Source organism: Echinops telfairi, unplaced genomic scaffold (genome assembly GCF_000313985.2).
Source record: "Echinops telfairi isolate 266 unplaced genomic scaffold, ASM31398v2 ScPeMD7_7427;HRSCAF=8465, whole genome shotgun sequence".
Taxonomy (NCBI): domain Eukaryota; kingdom Metazoa; phylum Chordata; class Mammalia; order Afrosoricida; family Tenrecidae; genus Echinops; species Echinops telfairi.
In genome coordinates this window covers 9,961,456-9,982,851 of record NW_022111327.1, presented here as the reverse complement: position 1 = coordinate 9,982,851, position 21,396 = coordinate 9,961,456, and the positions used below count along the sequence as shown (strand labels likewise).

Here is a 21,396-nt window from a genome sequence, read left to right as displayed (position 1 = left end):
TATATGAAATCCAGAAGAGGTAAATCTATACAAATTATAACTAGATTAATAGATCCTTAGGGTTCTGGCAGGGAAGTGGGGAGAAATGGTAAACTAAGCAGTGGATACAAGAATGAAGAAAGTGATCCAAAATTGATTGTGGTGACAATTGTACAACTCTTTTTAACATATTTAAACCATTGATTATATTATACATGAAGAATATGTCAATAAATTGACTTTTTAAAAAAAACATGAATTAGTTCATGGAGATGCCATTTTGACGTGCTGTAAATTGAGCACAGAATTCTTCAGGGAAGGGTTAGATGGAAACACCACCTACATGTTTAGACCTATACATGGCAGATGCAGTGAGAAATAATAGCTTCACATTTTGATATTTCTAATAAAGGTATACTCTACAAAAATATATTTTCAAAATTCCTGGCCCATAGTAGCTATCCAATAGACTTTAGAATAGAAGATATATAGAAGAATTAAAGAATAGAAGACTTAACAGTACTTGAAAGAGTAAGACGTAGATATTGGTGATTGCCCCTGGGTCTTCACTAATGGAGTGATTGGAGGCAAAGGGTGGCAGCTTTTTGCTACTTCTCCCTACTTTTGCATCCTTCCCTGGGACACATAGGTTCTTCCGTAGGCCATCAGACTAGTGTCTAAGCTCTCTATGAAGTAGCTGATTATTGACAATGACTTCTCAGGAAGCCATGTCTGGCTTCCTCTGGCTACAGGAGGGAGAATGAAAATCTACCTCTACATCTGCCGGAGGATGATTCCTATGAAGTAGAGGTCAACATGCCTTCAACCGCTATCCTATTTTTTTTAATCTTTGTCTGACACAGGTCTTCCTTCCCATGGTATTCTATTTCCCTGCTGCGTTCGACAATCCATTGCATTGGCCACAAGAAATCACAGATAGTATGATTATGAGGTTTTCCTAGGGCAATAAATAGGTTACAAGTCAAGATCAAAATACTGTAAGGATACATTTCTGTTGTCCACAATAAAGTCTTTTCCCAACCATGCCAGTGGGTACGCTTCTCTCTGGACACTAGTCTCTCAGTTACACGACTCATTGGCTTCTGCCTTCTCTAACACATGTTACAAGGCTCCTTTAGTGCTGAAAAAGGCCCAAGGGATACTCCACTTTGCAAGCCAATCTCCTGCTCTAAAGAATTCAGCTTTATTCAGTTGGGGAGTGATGGCCAGCCCATGTCTCAATCTCACAGTGTCCTTGCTGTTGTTCCTGGTGCCTCTGCTGCTGCCCCCACTTCACAGAGAAAACCATTGCCACTTCATGCTAGAAACTTGCCTGTTCCACAGATCGCTCTTCTCTCTAGATTGTCATGGGATGATCTGTTCCTGCTTCCGAAATGGTCTATTTTTATGCCAAGTGGAAGGGCAAAACTGAACACTCAAAATTAACATCCTCTGCCCCTTATGGACATGCAAGTAACGGGATAGATAGAAGAGCCAGACCAAGTGATTTCACTTCACTGCACGCAGCTGCAGCTTTCAAACTGGAGAGGGACTTCCTAAGTGATCTATTATTTATGTAATTATTTCCTTTTGCAATGCCAGTGATACAGCCATTCTGCTCCATCAAGCAGATAGCAGTAGGTAGGTTTTGAGGAGGAGGTTCAATGGAAATGATCTTCCTGCTTTAGTTTCCTGTGAGACAGAAGCTGTGGGCTTAGTTTTTCAGGGTCCTCATAGGAGTCTCTAGGAGAGGAAACTCAGAGTGTCCTAGAGGTAACAATGAAAGCACGTTGGGTTGGTTCCGAGCTCAGTGGTACCTACTTTTCACTTGAGCATAATTTAGGGAGGTCTTTGGGAGCCTCTCTGGAGCCACCCATTTTGTCAGCTTTCTTCCTGCTTTGGACTCTGGAGTAATGGCTTGCTACACATTTATTCCTTTCATTTAGAGAAACAAGCTTTTCCCTGGTCCCAGAGTGCATGTACCTAATAGAAATATCTCTGCTGCTCTAATGAGGGTATGACCTGCCTGGCAACTGAAGAAACAGCATGAGACTTCTGCTGCCTGGCCTGGGCTCGACTGGGAGCCCGCGAGAAAGGAAGACATTGCTTGCCAGCGGCGCCACTCCGGAGCGGGCTCCTGTCTACACTTCAGGAGATTTTGGTTGGAGGGGCTGTGGGAGAAGCTCAAATGAGCCTATTTGAAAAATAGTTTATATGCCCTTTCTTTATGGCTTACAGTTTCAAGAGCTGTATAAGAGAAAAACTTTTCTCAGGCTAAGAAAATCATAAGACTGGAGAGCACTGGCTTGGATTTAAAGACACTTGGTTTGGACCCGCATCCCTACTTTACTGCTTCTGAAAGTGAGCCTAGGACTCTCAGCTGAGCTTCGCACTCCTTTCTGTGAAGTGGGCGCAATAAACCCTGAAGCCTTCCTTTCAAGGATAGCATAAGTGGAAGGTGGCTTGTTCCAATTTTCATTCTGTAAAACCCAGACTTTTGCAAAGCCTCTACTTGTCGTGCGTGAGTGTGTTCTTTTGGCTGCTTGCCTTGATATGGTCTTCTGCAGTACACCATTCCCAGAGATCAACTTTTCTTTTTTGTTTGTTTGTTTGGTTTTTATTAAATCTTTTATTAGGGATTCGTACAACTCTTATCACAATCCACATATACATCAATTGTGTAAAGCACATTTGTACAATCGTTGCCCTCATCATTCTCAAAACATTTGCTCTCCACCTAAGCCCCTGGCATCAGCTCCTCATTTCCCCCCTCCCTCCCCACTCCCCCCTTCCTCATGAACCCTTGAGAATTTATAAATTATTATTTTATCATATCTTACACTGTCTGATGTCTCCCTTCACCCACTGTTCTGTTGTCCATCCCCCAGGGAGAAGGTTATATGTAGATCCTTGTAATCGGTTCCCTCTTTCCACCCCACTCTCTCTCTACCCTCCCAGTATCGCCACTCTCACCACTGGTCCTGAAGGGATCATCCGCCCTGGATTCCCTGTGTTTCCAGTTCCTATCTGTACCAGTGTACATCCTCTGGTCTAGCCAGACTTGCAAGGTAGAACTCGGATCATGATAGTGTGGGGGTGGGGTGGGGAGGAAACATTTAGGAACTAGAGGAAAGTTGTATGTTTCATCGTTGCCACACTGTACACTGACTGGATCTTCTCCTCCCCCCGACCCTTCCATAAGGGGATGTCCAATTGCCTACAAATGGGCTTTTGGTCTCCACTCCGCACTCCCCCTCATTCACAATGATATGATATTTTGTTCTTTGATGCCTGGTATCTGATCCCTTCGACACCTTGTGATCACACAGGCTGGTGAGCTTCTTCCTTGTGGGCTTTGTTCCTTCTGAGCTAGATGGCCGCTTGTTTAACTTCAAGCCTTCCAGACCCCAGATGCCACACCACCCAAAAGCCAGGCACCACCAGACCCACCCATGCATGAATCTGTCCCCAGCAATCACACCAGGGAGGCGAGTACACGACATGATCCCTAGTTCTCTGATGCCCGACAACTGATCCCCCCACACCCTGCGAACACGCAGACCGGCTCTCCTCCTTCATGTGGGCTCTGGCCTCTGAGCCAGATGGCCGCCGGTTCACCCTCAAGCCCTCAAGACCCTGGACCCTATATCTTTTGATAGCCAGGCACCATCAGCCCTCCTAACCACACCTGCTTATGCACCCACTTTGTCTTCAGCAACTGCGCTGGGAAGGTGAGCATCATGGAATGCCAGTGTAATAAAGCAAAGCATTCTTGCATTGAGGGAGTACTTGAGTGGAGGCCCAATGTTCATCCACTACCTCAATACCAAAACCATAAATATATGCACATAAATCTACTTCCACATCCTCACATATAAATATAGTTACATATTTATCTGGACCTCTGTATATGCCCCTTACTTCCTAGCTCCCTCCTCCATTTCCTTTTACTTTCTTCTTGTCCCACTGTCATGCCCAGCCATCATTTGGGTTTCAGTAATTCTTCTCGGCCACATTACCCTTGGTCACGCCCCACCAGGCCCCCCACACCTTCCTAACCACCTCTTCAGATCACCCATTGCTCTTTTGTCCCTGGGCTTGCCACACCACCCTCCTTTCCCCCCATGTCCCCGTCCCCCATGTCCTCCCGGGAACCGTCAGCCACCGTCCTCTCCCCAGATTGTTCATCTCATCTAGACAGACACCTGGAGACAACAACATGCCCAAAAACAAGACAGAGCAAAACCAAGCAACAAAATAAAATAAAACAACAACACCAACAAGCCAATGACAAAAAATAAATAAAACAAAACAAAACAACAGAAAGAAAAGCTTGTAGTTAGTTCAAGGACTGTTTGTTGGCCTTTAGGAGTGTTTCCTGGTCGAGTCTGATGGGATGCCAAGCTCCGGCCCCAAAGTCTATTTTTGGTGTTCCCTAGGGACGTCTTTGCTCTCTTCCCCTTGCTGTTCTGTTGCTTGCCCTTAGAGTTCTGCCTTGGTGTGGTGGGATCAGATCGGGCAGAATTACCACACTGTGTCTCCAGTGTTGTCCCCTGCAGGGCTATGTGGTGTTATGGACTGGCTGCTCCGAGTGGGAAATTCATCGCCAAGGCCTGGTGGGCCACAATATGCTCCACTCGCTCCCACTCCCCCTCCTCCCCCCAGCCCCTAGACATACACATGCGCTCTTATCAGACATGGCCCTCTCCCGGAGCTGCAGACCTAGCGCTGTCCTCCGAAACAAACTCTTCTGGGGGGAGGGGCAGGCATCCATGCAGCTGGGACTGGGTCCGTCCCCCCAGACCTCTCCACTGCCACCCTACTCCATGCCGGCATGTTGCATTTACATCTTGGAGCACTGGGTTGAAGTCTGGTCCCTCTTTCCCTGTGGAGATATAAAAAATACCCTCCCCTTGGGTGGGTTAGTGCCCTGTACCCCTGCTACCCATTTCTTTTTTCTTTTTTAATTTTCTTTCTCCCCCTCCTTTTTAGTTGTCTACCATATGTATGCCTGCATTTGGTCTAGTCCCTGCCATACTACTTGGTCCTCACCCCCAGAATGTTTGTATACAGTACCTTTTTCCCTATGCCCCCTTTGCATTTTTTTAAAGCTTACATCAATGGACTCATGTTGTACTTATCCTTTTGTGCTTGGCTTACTTCGCTTAGCATGATTTCCTCCAGTTCTTCCCATGAAGCGATGTGCTTCATTCGTTCATCACTGCTTTTTAGTAGTACTCTGTTGTATGTCTGTATCACAGTTTTTTAATCCACTCGTCAATTTATGGAAATTTGAGTTGTTTCCAGCTCCTTGAGATTGTGAACTGTGCCACAATGAATATTGGAGCACAGATGTCTGGCTGTGGTTAACTTCTTGCCTCTTCTGGGTTTGTGCCCAGTAGGGGGATTGCTGGGTTGTAAGACAGCTCGATTTCCATCTGTTTTAGATATCGCTAGATCAATTTCCATAGTGGCTGTCCATATCTACAGGTCCACCAGCAGTGGATGAGAGTTCCTGTCTCCTCACAGCCCCTCCAACACTTGTTGCTTTCTGATTTTTTGGATTGGGCTACCTTTGAAGGTGTTAGCTTTAATTTGCATTTCTTTTATGGCTAAAGATTGGGAACGTTTCCTCCTATGTTTACTGGCCATTTGAGTTTCTGCTCCTGTGAAACTCCTGTTCAGGTCATTTGCCCACCTCCTCAGTGGGCAATTCGTTTTTTTCTTTATGGAAGCTAGCAGGGTATTGTAGATTTTAGTAATAGGACCTATGCCTGATGTGTCAATGTTTAAGATTTTTGCCTACTCCGTGGACTCTCTTATTACTCTCTTGGTGAATTCTTTCGATGTACACAGGTGTTTTATCTTCAGTATATCCCATTTGTCAATTTGTGCCTCCTCTGTGTTTGTGTCCTTCCCTATTTCTGATAGCCTAAGTATTCCCTGTACCAAAGTTCTCAAGTTGGTCCCAATTCCCTCATTGATGGCCTTAGTAGTTTTGGGTTTAACATCAAGGTCTGTGAGCCACCTTGAGTTTATTCTTGTGCAAGGATTGAGATAAGGGTCTTGCTTCATTTTTCTGCAGGTAGATATCCATTTTTTCCAGCACCACTTGTTAAAGCGGGTTTCCCATTGGATATTTTTTGGGCCCTTATCAAAGATCAGTTGTCTGTATGCTGATGATATTATTTCTGGGTTTTCAGTTCTTTTCCATAGGTCTGAGTATTTGTCATTGTACCAATACCATGTGGTTTTGAAAACTCGGGCTGTATACGATGTGCTAAAGTCAGGTAAAGCAAGCCCTCCCACAGTGTCCTTCTTGAGGAGTTCTCTACTAATTCTGGGCTTCTTTCCTCTCCAGATGAAGATGGTATTCAGTTTTTCCATTTCTTTGAAGAAACTTAATATTATCGGGATTGCATTAAACTTATATAGTGCCTTGGGCAGAATCTTTACTATACTGAGTCTTCCAATCCACGAGCATGGGATAGTTTTCCATTTGTTGAGGTCACTCTTGGTTTCTTGTAATAGTGCTCTGTAGTTTTCCTCATATAGCTCTTTTGTTCTTTTAGTCAGGTAGATCCCTAGATATTTCAATTTGTGCTTGGCTATTGTGAAGGGTACCACCTTTTTATCTCTTCTGTGGACTTATCCAAAAGTCTAATGGACTTTTGTTTGTTGATCTTATATCTTGCCACTCTGCCAAACTCCTCTATTGCTTTCAGTACTCCCCTTGTGGAGCTTTTGGGATTTTCCATATATAAAATCATATCATGTGCAAATAACGATAGTTTCACCTCTTCCTTCCACAGACGAATACATTTGATGTCTTTTCTTTGCCTTATGCTGTTAGCTTAAACCTCCAGCACAATATTAAATAAGAGTGGGGACAAGGGGCATCCTTGTCTGGTCCCCTTTTTCAGTGGGATTGTGTTAGTCGTTTCTTCATTGACTACCATGTTAGCTATTGGTTTTTCATATATAGTTTGTATTGTTTCAAAGAATTTTCCTTCCATTCCTGTCTTCTCAAGTGTCAAACAGGAATTGGTGTTGGATATTGTTGAATGCTTTTTCTGCATCTATTGATGTTATCATATGGTTATTATAGTTTTTCATGTCAATGTGTTGAATTATACTAATTGTCTTTCGTATGTTGAACCATCCCTGCATCCCAGGTATGAATCCCACTTGATCATGGTGAATTATTTGTTTTACGTACTTTTGTATTCTGCTGGCTAGTATTTTGTTAAGGATTTTTCCATCGATGTTCATTAGGGATATTGGTCTGCAGTTCTCGATTTTTGAGAGACCCTTGCCCGGTTTTGGTATCAAAGTTATACCAACTTCCAAGAAGGAGTTCTGGAGTTTGCCAAGTTTTTCTATGTTCTGGAAGAGTTTGTGTAGGATTGGAGTTAGTTCTTCTCTATTTGCTTTGTAGAATTCTCCAGTGAAGCCATCTGGTCCAGGGGATTTTTTTTGTTGTAATCCATTGATAACTTTGTCTCTTTCTTCTATTGCTATGGGTCTGTTGAGATTCTTGACATTCATTGAGGATAGTCTAGGGAGGGATTATTTTTCCCAGAATTTGTCCATGACTTCCAAATTGTTGAATTCATTGGAGTATAATCCTTTGTAGTACTGTGTAATTATTCTTTTGATTTCATTAGAGTCTGTTGTAATGTCCCCTCTTTCATCCTTGGTTTTTATTATTTCTTTTCTTTTGCCATTAGTAGGATTGTCCTGCTGATTCTGCTCTAGTTTTTGTAGATTGTGCGCCAGCACATCAATCATGAGTCTCTCTTCCTTTCTCAATTGTGCATGTATTGCTATGAAATTTCCTCTGATAACTGCCTTTGCTGTGTTCCATAAATTTTGGTACGTCATGTGTTCATTCTCGTTGGTTTCTAGAAATTTCCTAATTTCATCTCTGATCTGTGCCAGTACATATTCCTTTTGCAGTAGAGAGTTATTCATTCTCCAATTGTTTGCTCTTGTTTTCTTCATCTTTCTTTTGTTGATTTCCAGCCTTAGGGCACAGTGGTCAGAGAGAGGTCTGTATGATATCAATGTGCTTAAATTTATGTAGATTTGCCTTATGCCCCAGCATGCGGTCTATCTTCGAATATGTGCCATGTGGGCTTGAGAAGAATGTGAATTTTTTGTATTTGGATGAAAAGCTCTCTAAATATCTATCAGGTCAAATTGTCTAATTGTAGTGTTTAGATCTCTAGCCTCCTTGTTCAGTTTCTTTTCCTGTGATCTATCTTTATCAGAGAGTGGTGTATTGAAGTCACCACTATGATTGTTGAGGCAGTGATTTCTTTTTTCATCTTTTGGAGTATTTGGTTGACGTATTCAGTGGGTCTCTCATTTGGGGAATATATGTTTACAATGCTTAGTGGTTCTTTGTCTACCGTTCCCTTGAGCATTATATAGTGTCCCTCCTTATCTCTTTTTATGGTTTGCACTTTGAGGTAATTTTATCCGAGATTAGGATTGCAACCCCTGCTTTTTTTTTTTAATTTCTATTTGCTTGGTATGCCTTTCGCCAGCTTTTGATTCTCAGCCTATTTTTGTCTGTAGCCTTGAGATGAGTCTTCTGTAGGCAGCATATCGATGGATTATGTTTTCTAAGCCAACCTGCTAGCCTCAGTCTTTTAATGCCTGAGTTCAGGCCATTGATTTCAGGGTTATTATCTCCATCTCCAGACTCTGTGATGTCATCTTCTACCTCTTGTCTTGTGTGTTTCCTACCTTCCTTCCTTATTAGTGTATTGTGCATGCGTGTGTGTGTGTGTGTGTGTGTGTGTATCATTCTTGACTTCTTTCCATCCTTAAGCCAATGCTATCTTGGGGTCTGTTTTCTCTTTGTTTCCCTCTAGTTGAAGTTGTTCTGTGTTGTGGTCTCTAATTTATGCTTGGTAAGTGTTGTTATTCTGCCCAAACTACGTCGGCAAGGATCTTTTGTAGGGCTGGGTTTCTTTTAACGTATTCTTTGCATTTTTCCTTGTCTGGGAAGACTCTTACTTGTCCATCTATCTTGATCGATAATTTGGCTGGATAGAGTATCCTTGTTTTGCATTGTTTTCCTTTAATTTTTGGAATATGTAACTCTATTCACTCCTCTTCTTCATAGTTTATGCTGATAGGTCTGAGCATATCTGCTGATAGGTCTGAGCATATTCTTATTTGGGAATCTTTATATGTGATTGCTTGTTTTTCCATAGCTGCTCTCATGATCTCCTTTTCCTCGAAGTTGGATAGTTTAACTATTATGTGCCATGGTGACTTCTTGTGATTCAGTCTAGCTGGCATTCTTTCAGCTTCCTGAATGGTTGCCTGGTTTTCATTAATGAAGCTGGGGAAGTTTTCCTCCAAGAACTCTCTCACTATTGTTGCAGATGACTTTGCTGTGTCTTTCTCCAGTAATCCAATATTTCTTATGTTGTTCCTCTTCATAGCATCAGACACAGTTCTTAGGTTTTCTTCCGCTTCTCCGATGATCCTATTAGTTTTTTGTTCACGTGTGTTAAAGTCTGCTTGGCTGTCTTCCAAGGCACTGGTGTGGTTCTCTGCTTCCTCCAGTAGATTCTTGAGGTCCGTGAGTCTGCTACTTGTTTTTGTTATTTCCTTCCTAAGCTCTTGTATTTCCCTTTGGTGTTTGGACTTTATCTCCTCTATCAATTCAGCTTTTTTCTGTAGTGCTTCCCTCATATCCTCTATGACTTCAAGCAGCATTCTGAAAATTACTCTCTGTGGCATATCAATGTCTGCTTCTTCTATGCACATCGTTAGGTTCAGGACATCTTTTGCCATTGACTTTTGTTTCTCCTGTGTTTTTTTTTTGTTGAGGTTATTGGGGCTGGTGGCTGTTTGCATTGCATTGTTTTTGAGGACTCAGGTGCCATTTTACAGGGAGTCGAAGAGTACTGGCTCTATCTGGGAGACTCGTAGGAATGCTTCTTCGAACAGCCTACAGCTAATTTCACTATGGAATTAGCCTACTATTTTATCCTCCTGTGGCTTTCCTCTCAAGGGAGTGCCCCCAAAGGCTGGTGGATTGCCTGTTTTGGTGTAGAACACCGCAAATGGTGGTCAGAATTTCCCTGGCCAGATAGATCACTGCGGAGGTTGGGAAGAGGTTCCTGCAGCAGTGTGGAATGTTGGCGAGTGTTGGCTAAGCTTCCTTAGGCCATGTAAGCCATTAAAGTAGGCAGGAGGGAATTTCCCTCAATCACGTGGGACCACAGAGGAAAATTAGGAGCTCCCCCAGCCACACAGGCAGGAATTCTCCAGTGAGAAATTGGGCGGGGTATCCCCTGGTGGAGGTCAACTGGGCTTTCCCAAGCCTCTGGCTATGCTGCACAGTTTGTAGCTCACCTAACTTGGTTGGGGGTAGGCTAAATGCCCTAGGCTAAGGGGTGTGGTCTGGAGGTTGGAAGTAGAGTGTGAGAGAACAGGGAAGAGACAAAGAGGAAAAAATACAACTAATCCCGCTGAGACTGTGTGGGGGTAGAGAGGAGAGGGAAACTAAAGTAACAATATAGCTGAGCCCTGATCCCTGCCCTTGGGGCTGTAAGGGTTTAATCCCTGCCTTGAGCTGGTGGCAAGCTGTGGATGTGTTGAGATTAAGCCCCTGTGCTGGCTCCAAATGGTCCCAGCTCTGGTCGAGATAGTGGTGGGGCTAAGGTGAAACCCTAGCTGGCCTCCACTGTGGTAAGCCAAAACCTCCCAGCCCCTCAAAACCTTGTGGATCTGTGCCTACTTATCTTTATGATGCTCCTCCTGTGATCCAGAAGTGTTGAATTTCTCTCTTTGTAACTCTCCTGGGCTGATTTCTGTGGTGTCCATCTGGTGTGTATTACTCGGCCGCCATCTTTCTGGAAGTTCCCAACTTTTGTTTTCATGTTGATGCCACTTTGCTAATAATTTGTTCCAATTCTCTAAGGCCATCACTTGTCTGTCAGCTTGTCATACTGTGGTGGTTTGTTTGTCATTATGATGCTGGGAGCTGTGTCACTGGTTCAAATACCATCAGAGTCACCCAAAGCGAACAGATTTCAGAAGTATAAATTTGGGAAAACTGGAAGTTTTCAAAACTGAAATGTAAAGTATAAATATCAATATCCTAGGCATTAGTGAGCTGAAATGACCTTGGATTGGCCATTTTGAATCTGGCTATCACATGGTTTACTATGTGTGAAATGACAGATTCAACAGGAATGGTATTCCATTCATTGTCAAAAAGGACATTTCACATTTCAAGATCTATCTTGAAGTACAATGCTGTCTGTGATAGGATGATATCTATCCCAATACAAGTGAATCCAGTCAATGCAAATTGTATTCAAATTTATACACCAACCACTAAAACCCAAACAAAAACTCAAGCTCACTGTTTTTGTGTCTTTTCTGACTTATAGCAACCCTAAAGGACAAGGTAGAGCTGCACCCTGTGGATTTATGAGACTGGAAATCTTTTCAGGAGTAGAAGACTTGCTTTTCTCCCTCACTAAAGCTATTGATGCATAGATTGAAGAAATATACTAAGGTGTTACGTTTGAAATTGAACAAATATGCAATCAAGATGCATTGATAATCATTGGTGATTGGAATGAAATAGTTGGAAACATAGAGGAAGGAATAGTAATTGGAGAAACATAGCCTTAGTGAAATAAACAAAGCTGGAAGTTACATGCTAGAATTTGAAAACCAGTGACTTATTCATTTCAAATAACTTTTTCACCAACACATATGGTGACTCCCCAAAAGACCTCTCCAGGTGAAATCGACAGACACCAAATTGACCTACATCTGTGGGAAAAGACGATGGAGAAGCTCAGTATTAGCAACTAAAATAAGGTCAGGGGGCCAAAGGTGAATTAGATAATAAATTGTGCAGATGGAAGTTCAGGTTTAAGCTTGAAGAAAATTAAAACAAATCTATGAGAACCAAAATAGGATCATGAGTACATCGTACCTGAATTTCAAGAATAGTTCAAGATCAGATTTGAAGCATTGAACGCTAATGATAGAAGCCAAGATGAGCTGTGAGGTTACATCATACATGAAGAAATCAAAAGGTCATTAAAACATTGGGAAGAAAGAAAAGTTCAAAGTGGATGACATACGAGGCTCTGAAACTTGCTCTTAGGGGTAGAATAGCTAAGGCAAGTTGAAGAAATGTTGAAGTCAAAGAGCTGAATAGAAAATTTTGTTTTGTTTTTTCTTTTTTTAAAGTCATTTCATTGGGGGCTCATACAATTCTTATCACAATCCATACATGCATCAATTATGTAAAGCACATTTGTACATTTGTTGTTCTCATCATTCTCAAAACATTTGCTCTCCCCTTAAGCCCTTGGTATCAGCTCCTCATTTTCCCCCTCCCTGCCCACTTCCCCCTCCCTTGAATAGAAAAATTTGAAGACCATATTGAGAAATCAAAGTAAAATATTATACCGAAATATGCAAAGACCTAGGGTGAGAAAACCGAATGGGAAGAACACACCCCATATAACTTAAAAAACAAAAACTAAAGAAAAAAATCAAGTCTAAAGTTACAATATTCAAAGATTCTGCGGACAAAATATTGAAAAATGCCGGAAGCATCAAAAGAAGATGGAAAGGATTCAGTGAGTCACTGTATCTAAAAAGAACAAGTCAATGTTTAACCATTTCAACAGGTAGCATATGAGCAAGATCCAATGGTACTGAAGGAATAAGGCCAAGCTGCACTGAAGACATCATCCAAAAACAAGGCTCCAGGCACAGATAAAATACTAATTGAAATGTTTCAACAAGCTGATGAAGGTGGCAGTTACATAATCTTTTTTCAATTTGAGTGAAGGGGTGGAGTCTAACCTGTCCATCAGGTCATAGCCAATCAGGTCTCTGAGTGGGCATGGCCGTCTGAGGATTCTGGTAACTGCTGTCTTCCTCCCTGGAGGTTGGACACACACTTTCTGCTTCGCCTTCCTGCTGACAAGCCACATGGAGCTATGCTGATGGAGCCAGAGCCCTGGAGCTGGTGGAGCCTCTGAAGATCCACACCAGTGCTAATATGTTTCCATTGCTACTGTATCTGCAAGACTTTCCATCCACTGACCTGTGATCTTACTGCACTCAGCATAATTGCATGTGTTGTGTGAGTCTGAAGAGGAATTTATAGACTGGCATTGGACATATGGACTTGATCTGGACTGCAATAAGATGTTTTCTTAATATACGATGACTCTTGGATGTAAAACTCTTTTAAAAATCATTTTATTAGGGGCCTATGCAGCTCTTATAAAAATCAATACATCCATCCATTGTGTCAAACACGTTTGTACATTTGTTGCCACCATCATTTTTAGAATATTTCCTTTCTACTTGAGCCCTTGGTATCAGTTCCTCATTTTTTCCCTCCCTTCCCCACCCTCCCTTCCTCTCGAACCCTTGATAATTTATAAGTTGTTATTATTTTTTCATATTTTACACTGACCAATGTCTCCCTTCACCCACTTTTCTGTTGTCCATCCTCCAGGGAGGAGGTTATATGTAGATGATTGGGATTGACCCCCCTTTCTTTCTCCACCTTCCACTTCCCCTCATGGTATTGCTACTCTCATTATTGGTCCTAGGGGCTTCATCCGTTCTGGATCCCCTGTGTTTCCAGCTCTTATCTGTACCCATGTACATGCTTTGATCTAGCCAGATTTGTAAGGTTGAATTGGGATCATGATGGGGTTGGGGGAGAAAGCATTAAAGAACTAGAGAAACGTTGTATGCTTCATCGGTGCATGCACCTTGACTGGCTCATCTCTTCCTTGTGATCCTTCTGTAAGGGGATGGTTAATTGTCTACAGATGGGCTTTGGGTCTCCACTGTGGACTTCCCCTCATTCACATTAATATGAGTTTTTTGCTCTGGGTCTTTGATGCCTGATACGTGATCCCATCAACACTTCATGGTCACATAGGTTGGTGTGCCTCTTCCATGTGGGCTTTGTTGCTTCTCAGCTAGATGGCCACTTGTTTATCTTCATGCCTTTAAGACACCAGATTCTCTATCTTTTGATAGCTGGGCACCATCAGCTTTCTTCACCACATTTGCTATGAACCCATTTTGTTGAGAAGGTGAGCATCAAGGGAAAAGCTACTATATACATACATTCCTGGGGTGAGGTCCAGGTACTATGGCAGGGACCAGACCCAATCCAGGCCTACATATGGCAGTAAAGCTCTTTCTTTTCTTTATTTTTATTAGAAGATCATTTTATTGGAGACTCTTAAAACTCTTGTTACAACCCATACATTGATTGCATTCAGGCATGTTTGTACACATGTTGCCTTCATTCATTTCTAAACTTTACTTTCTATTGAGCCCTTGATATCAGTTCCTCTCTCCCTCCCCCCTTACACCCCCTTGATTGACTATAAATTATTATTTTCATATCTTACACTGACCACTGTTTCCCTTCCCCCATGTTTTCTGTTGTTCTTCCTCTTGGAGAGTGGTGTATGGTTATGTGTCGATCATTGCAATTGGTTCCCCCTTTCTCCTTTCCTCTCCCCCTGTTATCCCTACCCTTCTGGTATCTCTATTCCCTCTCCTGTTCCTGGATTCCACCCCCCATCTCTTTTCTATACCTGTGTACATGCTCTCATCTAGCCTGAATTGAGAAGCAGTACCAGGGGTCATGATAGTGGGAGTGATAATGCTTCAAGGAACCAGAAGAATATTGTGTGTTTCATCAATGCTTTAACACACCAAACTTCTTTCTTATATACATATGAGTGTCTCTGGGTTTGTTTCTCTAGTCAACCCAGACTAACATACACCAGAACCACTCACCTATGCCAGGAAATGTGGAAGGTAGCTACTTGGCCAACTAACTACAAAAGATCCATATTTGTACCCATTTATAAGAAGAGTGCCCCACAGAATGCTCAAATTATAGAACAATATCATTTTGATCACATGCAAGTAATGTTTTTCCAAAGATAATCCAACAAAATTTGCAGCAGTACATTGACAGGGAGCTGCCAGGATATATTCATGCTGATGTCAAATCGGTCTTGTCTGAAAGCAGAGAGTGCCAGAAAGATATTAATTGTCTTTTATTCACTATGCCAAGGCATTTGATAGTGTGGATCACAACAAACTATTGATAGTTTTGAGAAGAACAGGAATTCTAGAACACTGAATTGTGGAACCTGTGCATGGATCAAGAGGCCAATGTGCAAACAGAACAAGGGAATAGTGAATGGTTTAAACTCACGAAGGGTGTGTGTCAGGGTTGTATGCACTCATCATATTTGTTCACTCTGGACATGGAGCAAATAACCAGAGTAGCTGAATATGAAGGAAAATGTGGCATCAGGAATGGAGGAAGGCTTACTTACGAATTATTATATGAAGATGGTACAACTTGGTTGAAAGTGAGGAGGACTTGAAGCACTTGCTGATGAAGATGAAGGATGAATTACACCTCAATGTAAAGCAGCAGTTCTCAACCTGTAGGTCACAACCACTTTGGGGATCAAATGGCCCTTTCATAGGGGTCATCTAATTCATAACAGTAGCAAAATTACAGTGATGAAGTAGCAATGAGAATAGTTTTATGGTTGGAGGGGGTCACCACAACATGAGAAACTGTATTGAAGGGTTGTGGCATTAGGAAGGTTGAGAATCACTGATGTAAAGAAAACTCAAATCATCACAACTGGCACAATAGATAGCATCATAATAAATGGAGAAAAGATTCAAGTTGTCAAAGATTTCATCATGCTTAGATCCACAATCACTGTTCATGGAAGCAACAAGCTAGAGATCAAATGATGCATTCCACTGGGTACAACTGCTGCATAAGAAAGACCTCTTTAAAGCACTGAAAAGCAATGATGTTGCTTTGAGAACTAAGGTGTACCTGACCCAAGCCTTGGCATTTTCAATAGCCTCATGTGCATGGGAAATTTGATTAAGGAAGACTGAAAAAGAATATATGCATTTGAATAATGGGGTTGGTGAAGAATATTGAAAGTACCATGAACGCTCTCATGTAATTTGGACAGGAGAGGTCAGTCCTTGGAGAAGGATATCATGGTTGGTAGAGGGGCCTTGAAAAGAGGAAGACCCCCAACAAGATGGATTGACGTAGTGGATGCAACAATGTGCTCAAACATAAGAACAATTGTGAGGATGGCACAGGACCCGGCAATGTTTTGTTCTGTTGTACATAGGATCGGTATGAGTTGGTACCTAAGTGAAGGCACCTAACAACAATTGTCTAAGAAGGCTTTTTCTTTCAAATCTATTCTCTTTCTCTGAGAATCACATTGTTTTCTATAACTATTATATTCTAATTCTGACCATGATTTCAAATAAGTACATGCAATTTCAGAAAGCTATATGACTGCTCATTGTACAGTTGTATTGGTATGGTTCTTCTTTTCATAATCTTTGCAACTCATATGAAATGACTGGGTGGGAGCATCCAAAGAGGGTTAATGGGACTTTAATGTGTGATTGGTCAGTGTTGCCATTCCACAGGGTATAAAGTTAGTATTCTAAGAAGTAGGAATGGAGAATATCATGACCATGCAAAAAAAAAATTAGCCATTAGCAGAGCACATCTGACATTGGAGAAGCAGTAGCCTGAGGAAGCAGAACTGAGACCATGAGACAAGTGGCAAGTTTCCCAGCCCATGGAATGAGTAAAGCTGAGTTGCTTCAGGTGGGAGGCTGCCAAGCAAAGTGGTGTGCCCTTTGAGAATTTATTGGCACTGACAATGCTTTGTAACATTTGACAGAGTAGGGCAGAAGCAAAGGAGCTATGTGACTAAGCCTAATGACCAGAGAGAGACATGTCTGCAGGCATGGCTGAGAAGAGGCACTGTAGCCAAAAGAACTATATTCTTAACATGTCTGACCCTGACCTGTGAAGTGTTAACTTACCTAATACATTCCATACTCATGAGCATTTTCTGTGAGTTCTGTGTGGCCATGGCAATGAATTATTGAACCCATCGGAAAAATAGAGTACTGTGGGAGGGACAGTTGATATCAGAATAGAATAAAGAAAGATGGAAGGTGGAGGCATGTCTTACCTCTACCTCATAGAAATAATCCTTCGGTAGATGTGGAGTTAAATTTTCCTTCTCCCTTCTGTAGTTGGAGAAGGTCAGATGTGCTGTCCACTCTATTCTTTCATGGCCCCAGACTTTTGGTAAAGTACTATCTCTTCTGAAGGAGTTTGACTTAATTCTTGTTATAGGAGGATGGTGTTAAGCAAGGTTCTACAGAGAGAGAGAGAGAGAGAGAGAGAGAGAGAGATTTATATCAAGAAAAAACTCACACAGCTGTAGAGGTGGGTTAATCCAGTCCAGCTTCAAGTCTATGGGTCAAATGTTAAACTGGAGACTTATCCTGACTGGCACAACTTTGAGGGTTGATGAGCCTGGGATTGATAGGAAAACCATAGGGTACAGAGGTGGAGGAATGCAAAGTCATCAGGCCAGACTTGTGACTAGAGAGGCAAATGAATCTAAGGCAGGTCAGACGGCAGGCTGCTGGTGGCTCCCAGAATCAGTGGGCAATATTGCAGACTCTTGCCTGAAGTCCAAAGAACCAAACCCAGTATCCAGAGCCACCAAAAAACCAAACACGTTTTCCACAGTGACTATTTATATAGGAGGTAAGCCACATCACCAGGAAAATCTTTTAACTGAACCAGTGTTGTGTCCTGAGTAAGGGGGTTGGAATCCATTCTAACTGGTTGCTCACAGCAGTTGATAACCTTATGTTAGGTCACATCATGTAGGATTACTAGTCATCACCTGCCAAACCACTGAGAATCTTGGCCCAGCTAAATTGACACAAAACACAAGTACTACAGAGGGAATACAGAATTCCTTCATTTCTTCAAGTGTAAGAAGGAAAGTATATGGTGCTATGAGAGCATCAAACAAGGTTCTATGGTTAAGGAGGTCAGGAAAAGGTTTAATTAATTAATTATTAGAGGCATTCACAATTGAACTGCGTGCGGATATACAAGGGGGTAGCCCCCAAAACCGGAAAAAATCTCTGCTGGGTAGAACTTTCATAGTACGCATTTTTCCTGCTAGGTGAGACTCCAGCAACTCACTCTGAGTTAGAGCACCAAGTGACTTTACCTGGGAAAGTTCTCTCTGGTCACAGTGAATTTCTCTGTAAAAGCAGTTTTGCTTTAACCTCATCTTTTGTGATGGCTGATGTCAGAGAATAGCGTGCAGCTGTGAAATTTTGTTTCCTGCTCAGGAAAAATGCAGCAGAAACTGTTGTGATGTTGAACACAGCTTACAAGGACAGCACTATGGGAAAAATTCAAGTAGTTTTATCATTTCAAAAAAGGTGAAATGATACACAAGCTTTCTATTTATAGGTTCTGAAAAGATAGTGTGACAGTGTGCCACTCTAAATAAGGCCTAATTTGTGGCAGATGGGGGACTGGTTTTGTCACTATGACAATGAACCTGCTCACACAGTCATCTCAGTGTGCCAGTTTTTGGAAAAATCAGCATGCTCAACTTACCTGACCTTGCTCTGTGCGACTGCTTTTTGTTTCCTTGAATGAAGAGGGTCATGAAAGGACACCACTTTGACGACATTGAAGAGGTGAAGCAAAAAGTGTGTGAGGTGCTGTCAGCCATACAAACAGATGAGTTTGAAAAATATTTTCAAGAATGGAATCACATATTTGACAAATGTATTAAGGTGATAAGATTTGAAGGTGATAAGACTGTTTTGTAAAAACAATTAAATACATAGATTTGATATAAAAAAAACTTCGCTTGCTTTTGCTTTTCAATGATTGAACATTGACTAGGCAGATAGTGTGTCTTCACAAGTGCACCTGTTGCACCTTTTCAAGCAGAGGTAGCAACATGTGCATTGCGAGAAGGACCCAGGTAGAGTGTACAAGCAAATAGAGTATGGCATTTTGCCTGTTTTTAAAACTTTACTTCAAAGTTTAAGCTGTAGTTGTGAATGTTGAGACTGAACATGGGAGTGTACTAATTCAAAGTATTGTTAGTCTCATACTGAGTCCTGATTATTGACAGAACACTCTGAGGAGTTATCAGAAAAAGTAGACAACTACATCCACACTGCTGAACCAACAATCTGGAAAAAGCAGATAACAATGTTGAAATGCAAATTTCTCTTCCAATCTTTCTCCCGACAGGTACAGCTGCATATGGAATGTAGAGATGAATTTTTATGGGGCTACTTGCTTGAGGAAACTTGAGCCTACTGGAATTGATCAGGGAAGGCTTTCTGGGGGTGCTGCATGCTGAATAGTTTTCTGGGGGTGCTGTGAATGGCTGCATAAGGAGAGAAGGTGGTTCTGGTAGAAGAGATAGCATGAGGGATGAGTTTGTGGCAGAAGGACTATTTCTGAAGTAGAAAATTTGGGTTAAGGAAGACTGGCCTGAAAAGCAGTAAAATATAACTAGAAGCCATCTCAGCCTATTCGCCTCTTCTTTGACACACCAAGCAATGGATTGGAAGAAGGAAAATTCAGATTCACTGGAACCACAAGGATCAAAATAATTGATTATTTGACTGAACTTAGCCTCTATAAAAAGATTGTCATGAAGTAGTTTGACAGTCCTACTGACTGTAATCCAGACTAGTTTTCCGACAAACTGTGAAGTACATCAAGGACTCCTTCTTTCCTCAGGATCCCTCTGTAATATGTATCACTGATCACCTACCCAGTCTCCCAGCTCATGTTGGCTTAACCACTTGATGTTAGCAGTCAATTACCCTGACCTCCCCTTAAAATAACAGGGTTTTTTTCTTTCCCTGGACACTGAGGAGACCCTGAAAATCCACACATCTATCAAAGTAAGCAATCTATTGCTGATAGAATTACAAGTTCTAGAGAGGTTGATTTGGAATAGGTGTCCTTCTGCATGGTAGGCAGTTTGAAACCACCATCAGCATATTGGGAGAAAAATTGGGCTTTCTACTCTCATAAACAGTTACAGTCTCAGAAATTCACAGACGGTCGCTATAAATCATCATTGACACCATGGTAGTGAGTTTTATTTTTGGTTTGGTCCTTTCCCATTATCCTTTAAAATGAAGCCATCCATTAAGAAGTTTAGCCCTGTTTCCAATGCATATTTTGTCCCTGGATTTTACCAGGTTAGATTAGAATAGAGACAGTTAGATTAGAATAGAGACATAAGAGGAAACACATTTGTTTGTTTTCTGTATCAAATTTCCCGGTAATGCAAGAGATGCCTCTGAAAATAGCCTATATACAGAGTATATCACTGCAGTTAAGAATATGGGATTTAAGCTCAGGTTTATACTGCTTTTCAGCTGTGTGATTTTTTTTAACAAGTTACTTAACTTGGACCTCAGTTGCTTCATCTTAAAACAGGGATAATAAGAATACTTAGCCCTGGTGATGCTGTTGGGTAAATGATGGACTTCTAACCTCAAGGGTGGCAGTTCAAATTCACCAGCCACTTTATAGGAGAAAGATGACATGATCCACTTCCTTAAAGATTTAGAGTCTCAGAAACTATATATAGGGTCCCGTGGAGTTGGGATTGACTTGATAGCAGTGGGTTGTGGTTGAGCTCACATGGCTGCTATAATTCTCAATGTGTGTACAAAGTGTGTAGCATAGTACTTAGCACCTGGTGAAGTTATTTTTGTCTTCATCCTTGTCATAAGCATGGCCACCACCACTGCCACCAAGATTCCACTATAACAGAAGATTGCAATGTTCTAAGTTGTTTCCAAAGAAAAGAAAAAGGGAAGATGGAAAGTGGATGGCCAGTCACATTCAAAGTTTCATATTTTCATGCTCATCTTAAGTACTCAAAGAGTGTATGTGAGAAGATGGCCCAACCCTCATATGTACCTCTGTCTCTATTTTCTCAGGTACCTGTCAGCTTGGCTGGGCCTATTACTGTGCTGGAGGTGGAGCAGCTGCAGCCATGTTGATCTGCACCTGGCTTTCTTGTTTTGCTGGAAGAGATCCCAAGCCAGTCCTGTTGGTGGAAAGCATCATGAGGGACAGCAATTCTTATGCCATGGAACCTGATCACTGCCTCCAACCTTGAGCTTGAGCAGAAGAGGGGAAAGGGTGGGACCTGGGAGGGAAGGGAGCCATCAAATGAGGTATGAAGACTAGACCAGTGGCTACTCACCTGCCAACAGTTTAATCTAATGTTTGCATCGTTGTGAACTCACCTGCCACTTGTTTTCACTTTCCCATGACCTAGTAGGTCAGTAGCTATTTCTAAAATTTATCTAGAAAAGCTACGCTAGCAAATTTTCACCTTGTTCATGAATGCCCAGTAGTTCCCAAGTTCCACAGTGGCCCTTTATGCAAAGTAAAGGAAATGAAGCTCCTTAGAGTTTCATAACAAT

The 21,396-nt window shown here is 41.9% G+C and overlaps 1 protein-coding gene across 1 annotated transcript in view; it reads left to right on the top strand.

Annotated features, from left to right (window-relative positions):
* LHFPL1 (LHFPL tetraspan subfamily member 1) overlaps positions 1 to 21,086 on the top strand; it is a 59,109-nt gene extending 38,023 nt beyond the window's left edge. The window contains exon 3 of the mRNA XM_004710058.3: positions 20,905 to 21,086. Within this exon, the coding sequence (XP_004710115.1) occupies positions 20,905 to 21,086 (182 nt within the window). The remainder of the gene's footprint in view (positions 1 to 20,904) is intronic.
* Positions 21,087 to 21,396: the final 310 nt, after the last annotated feature.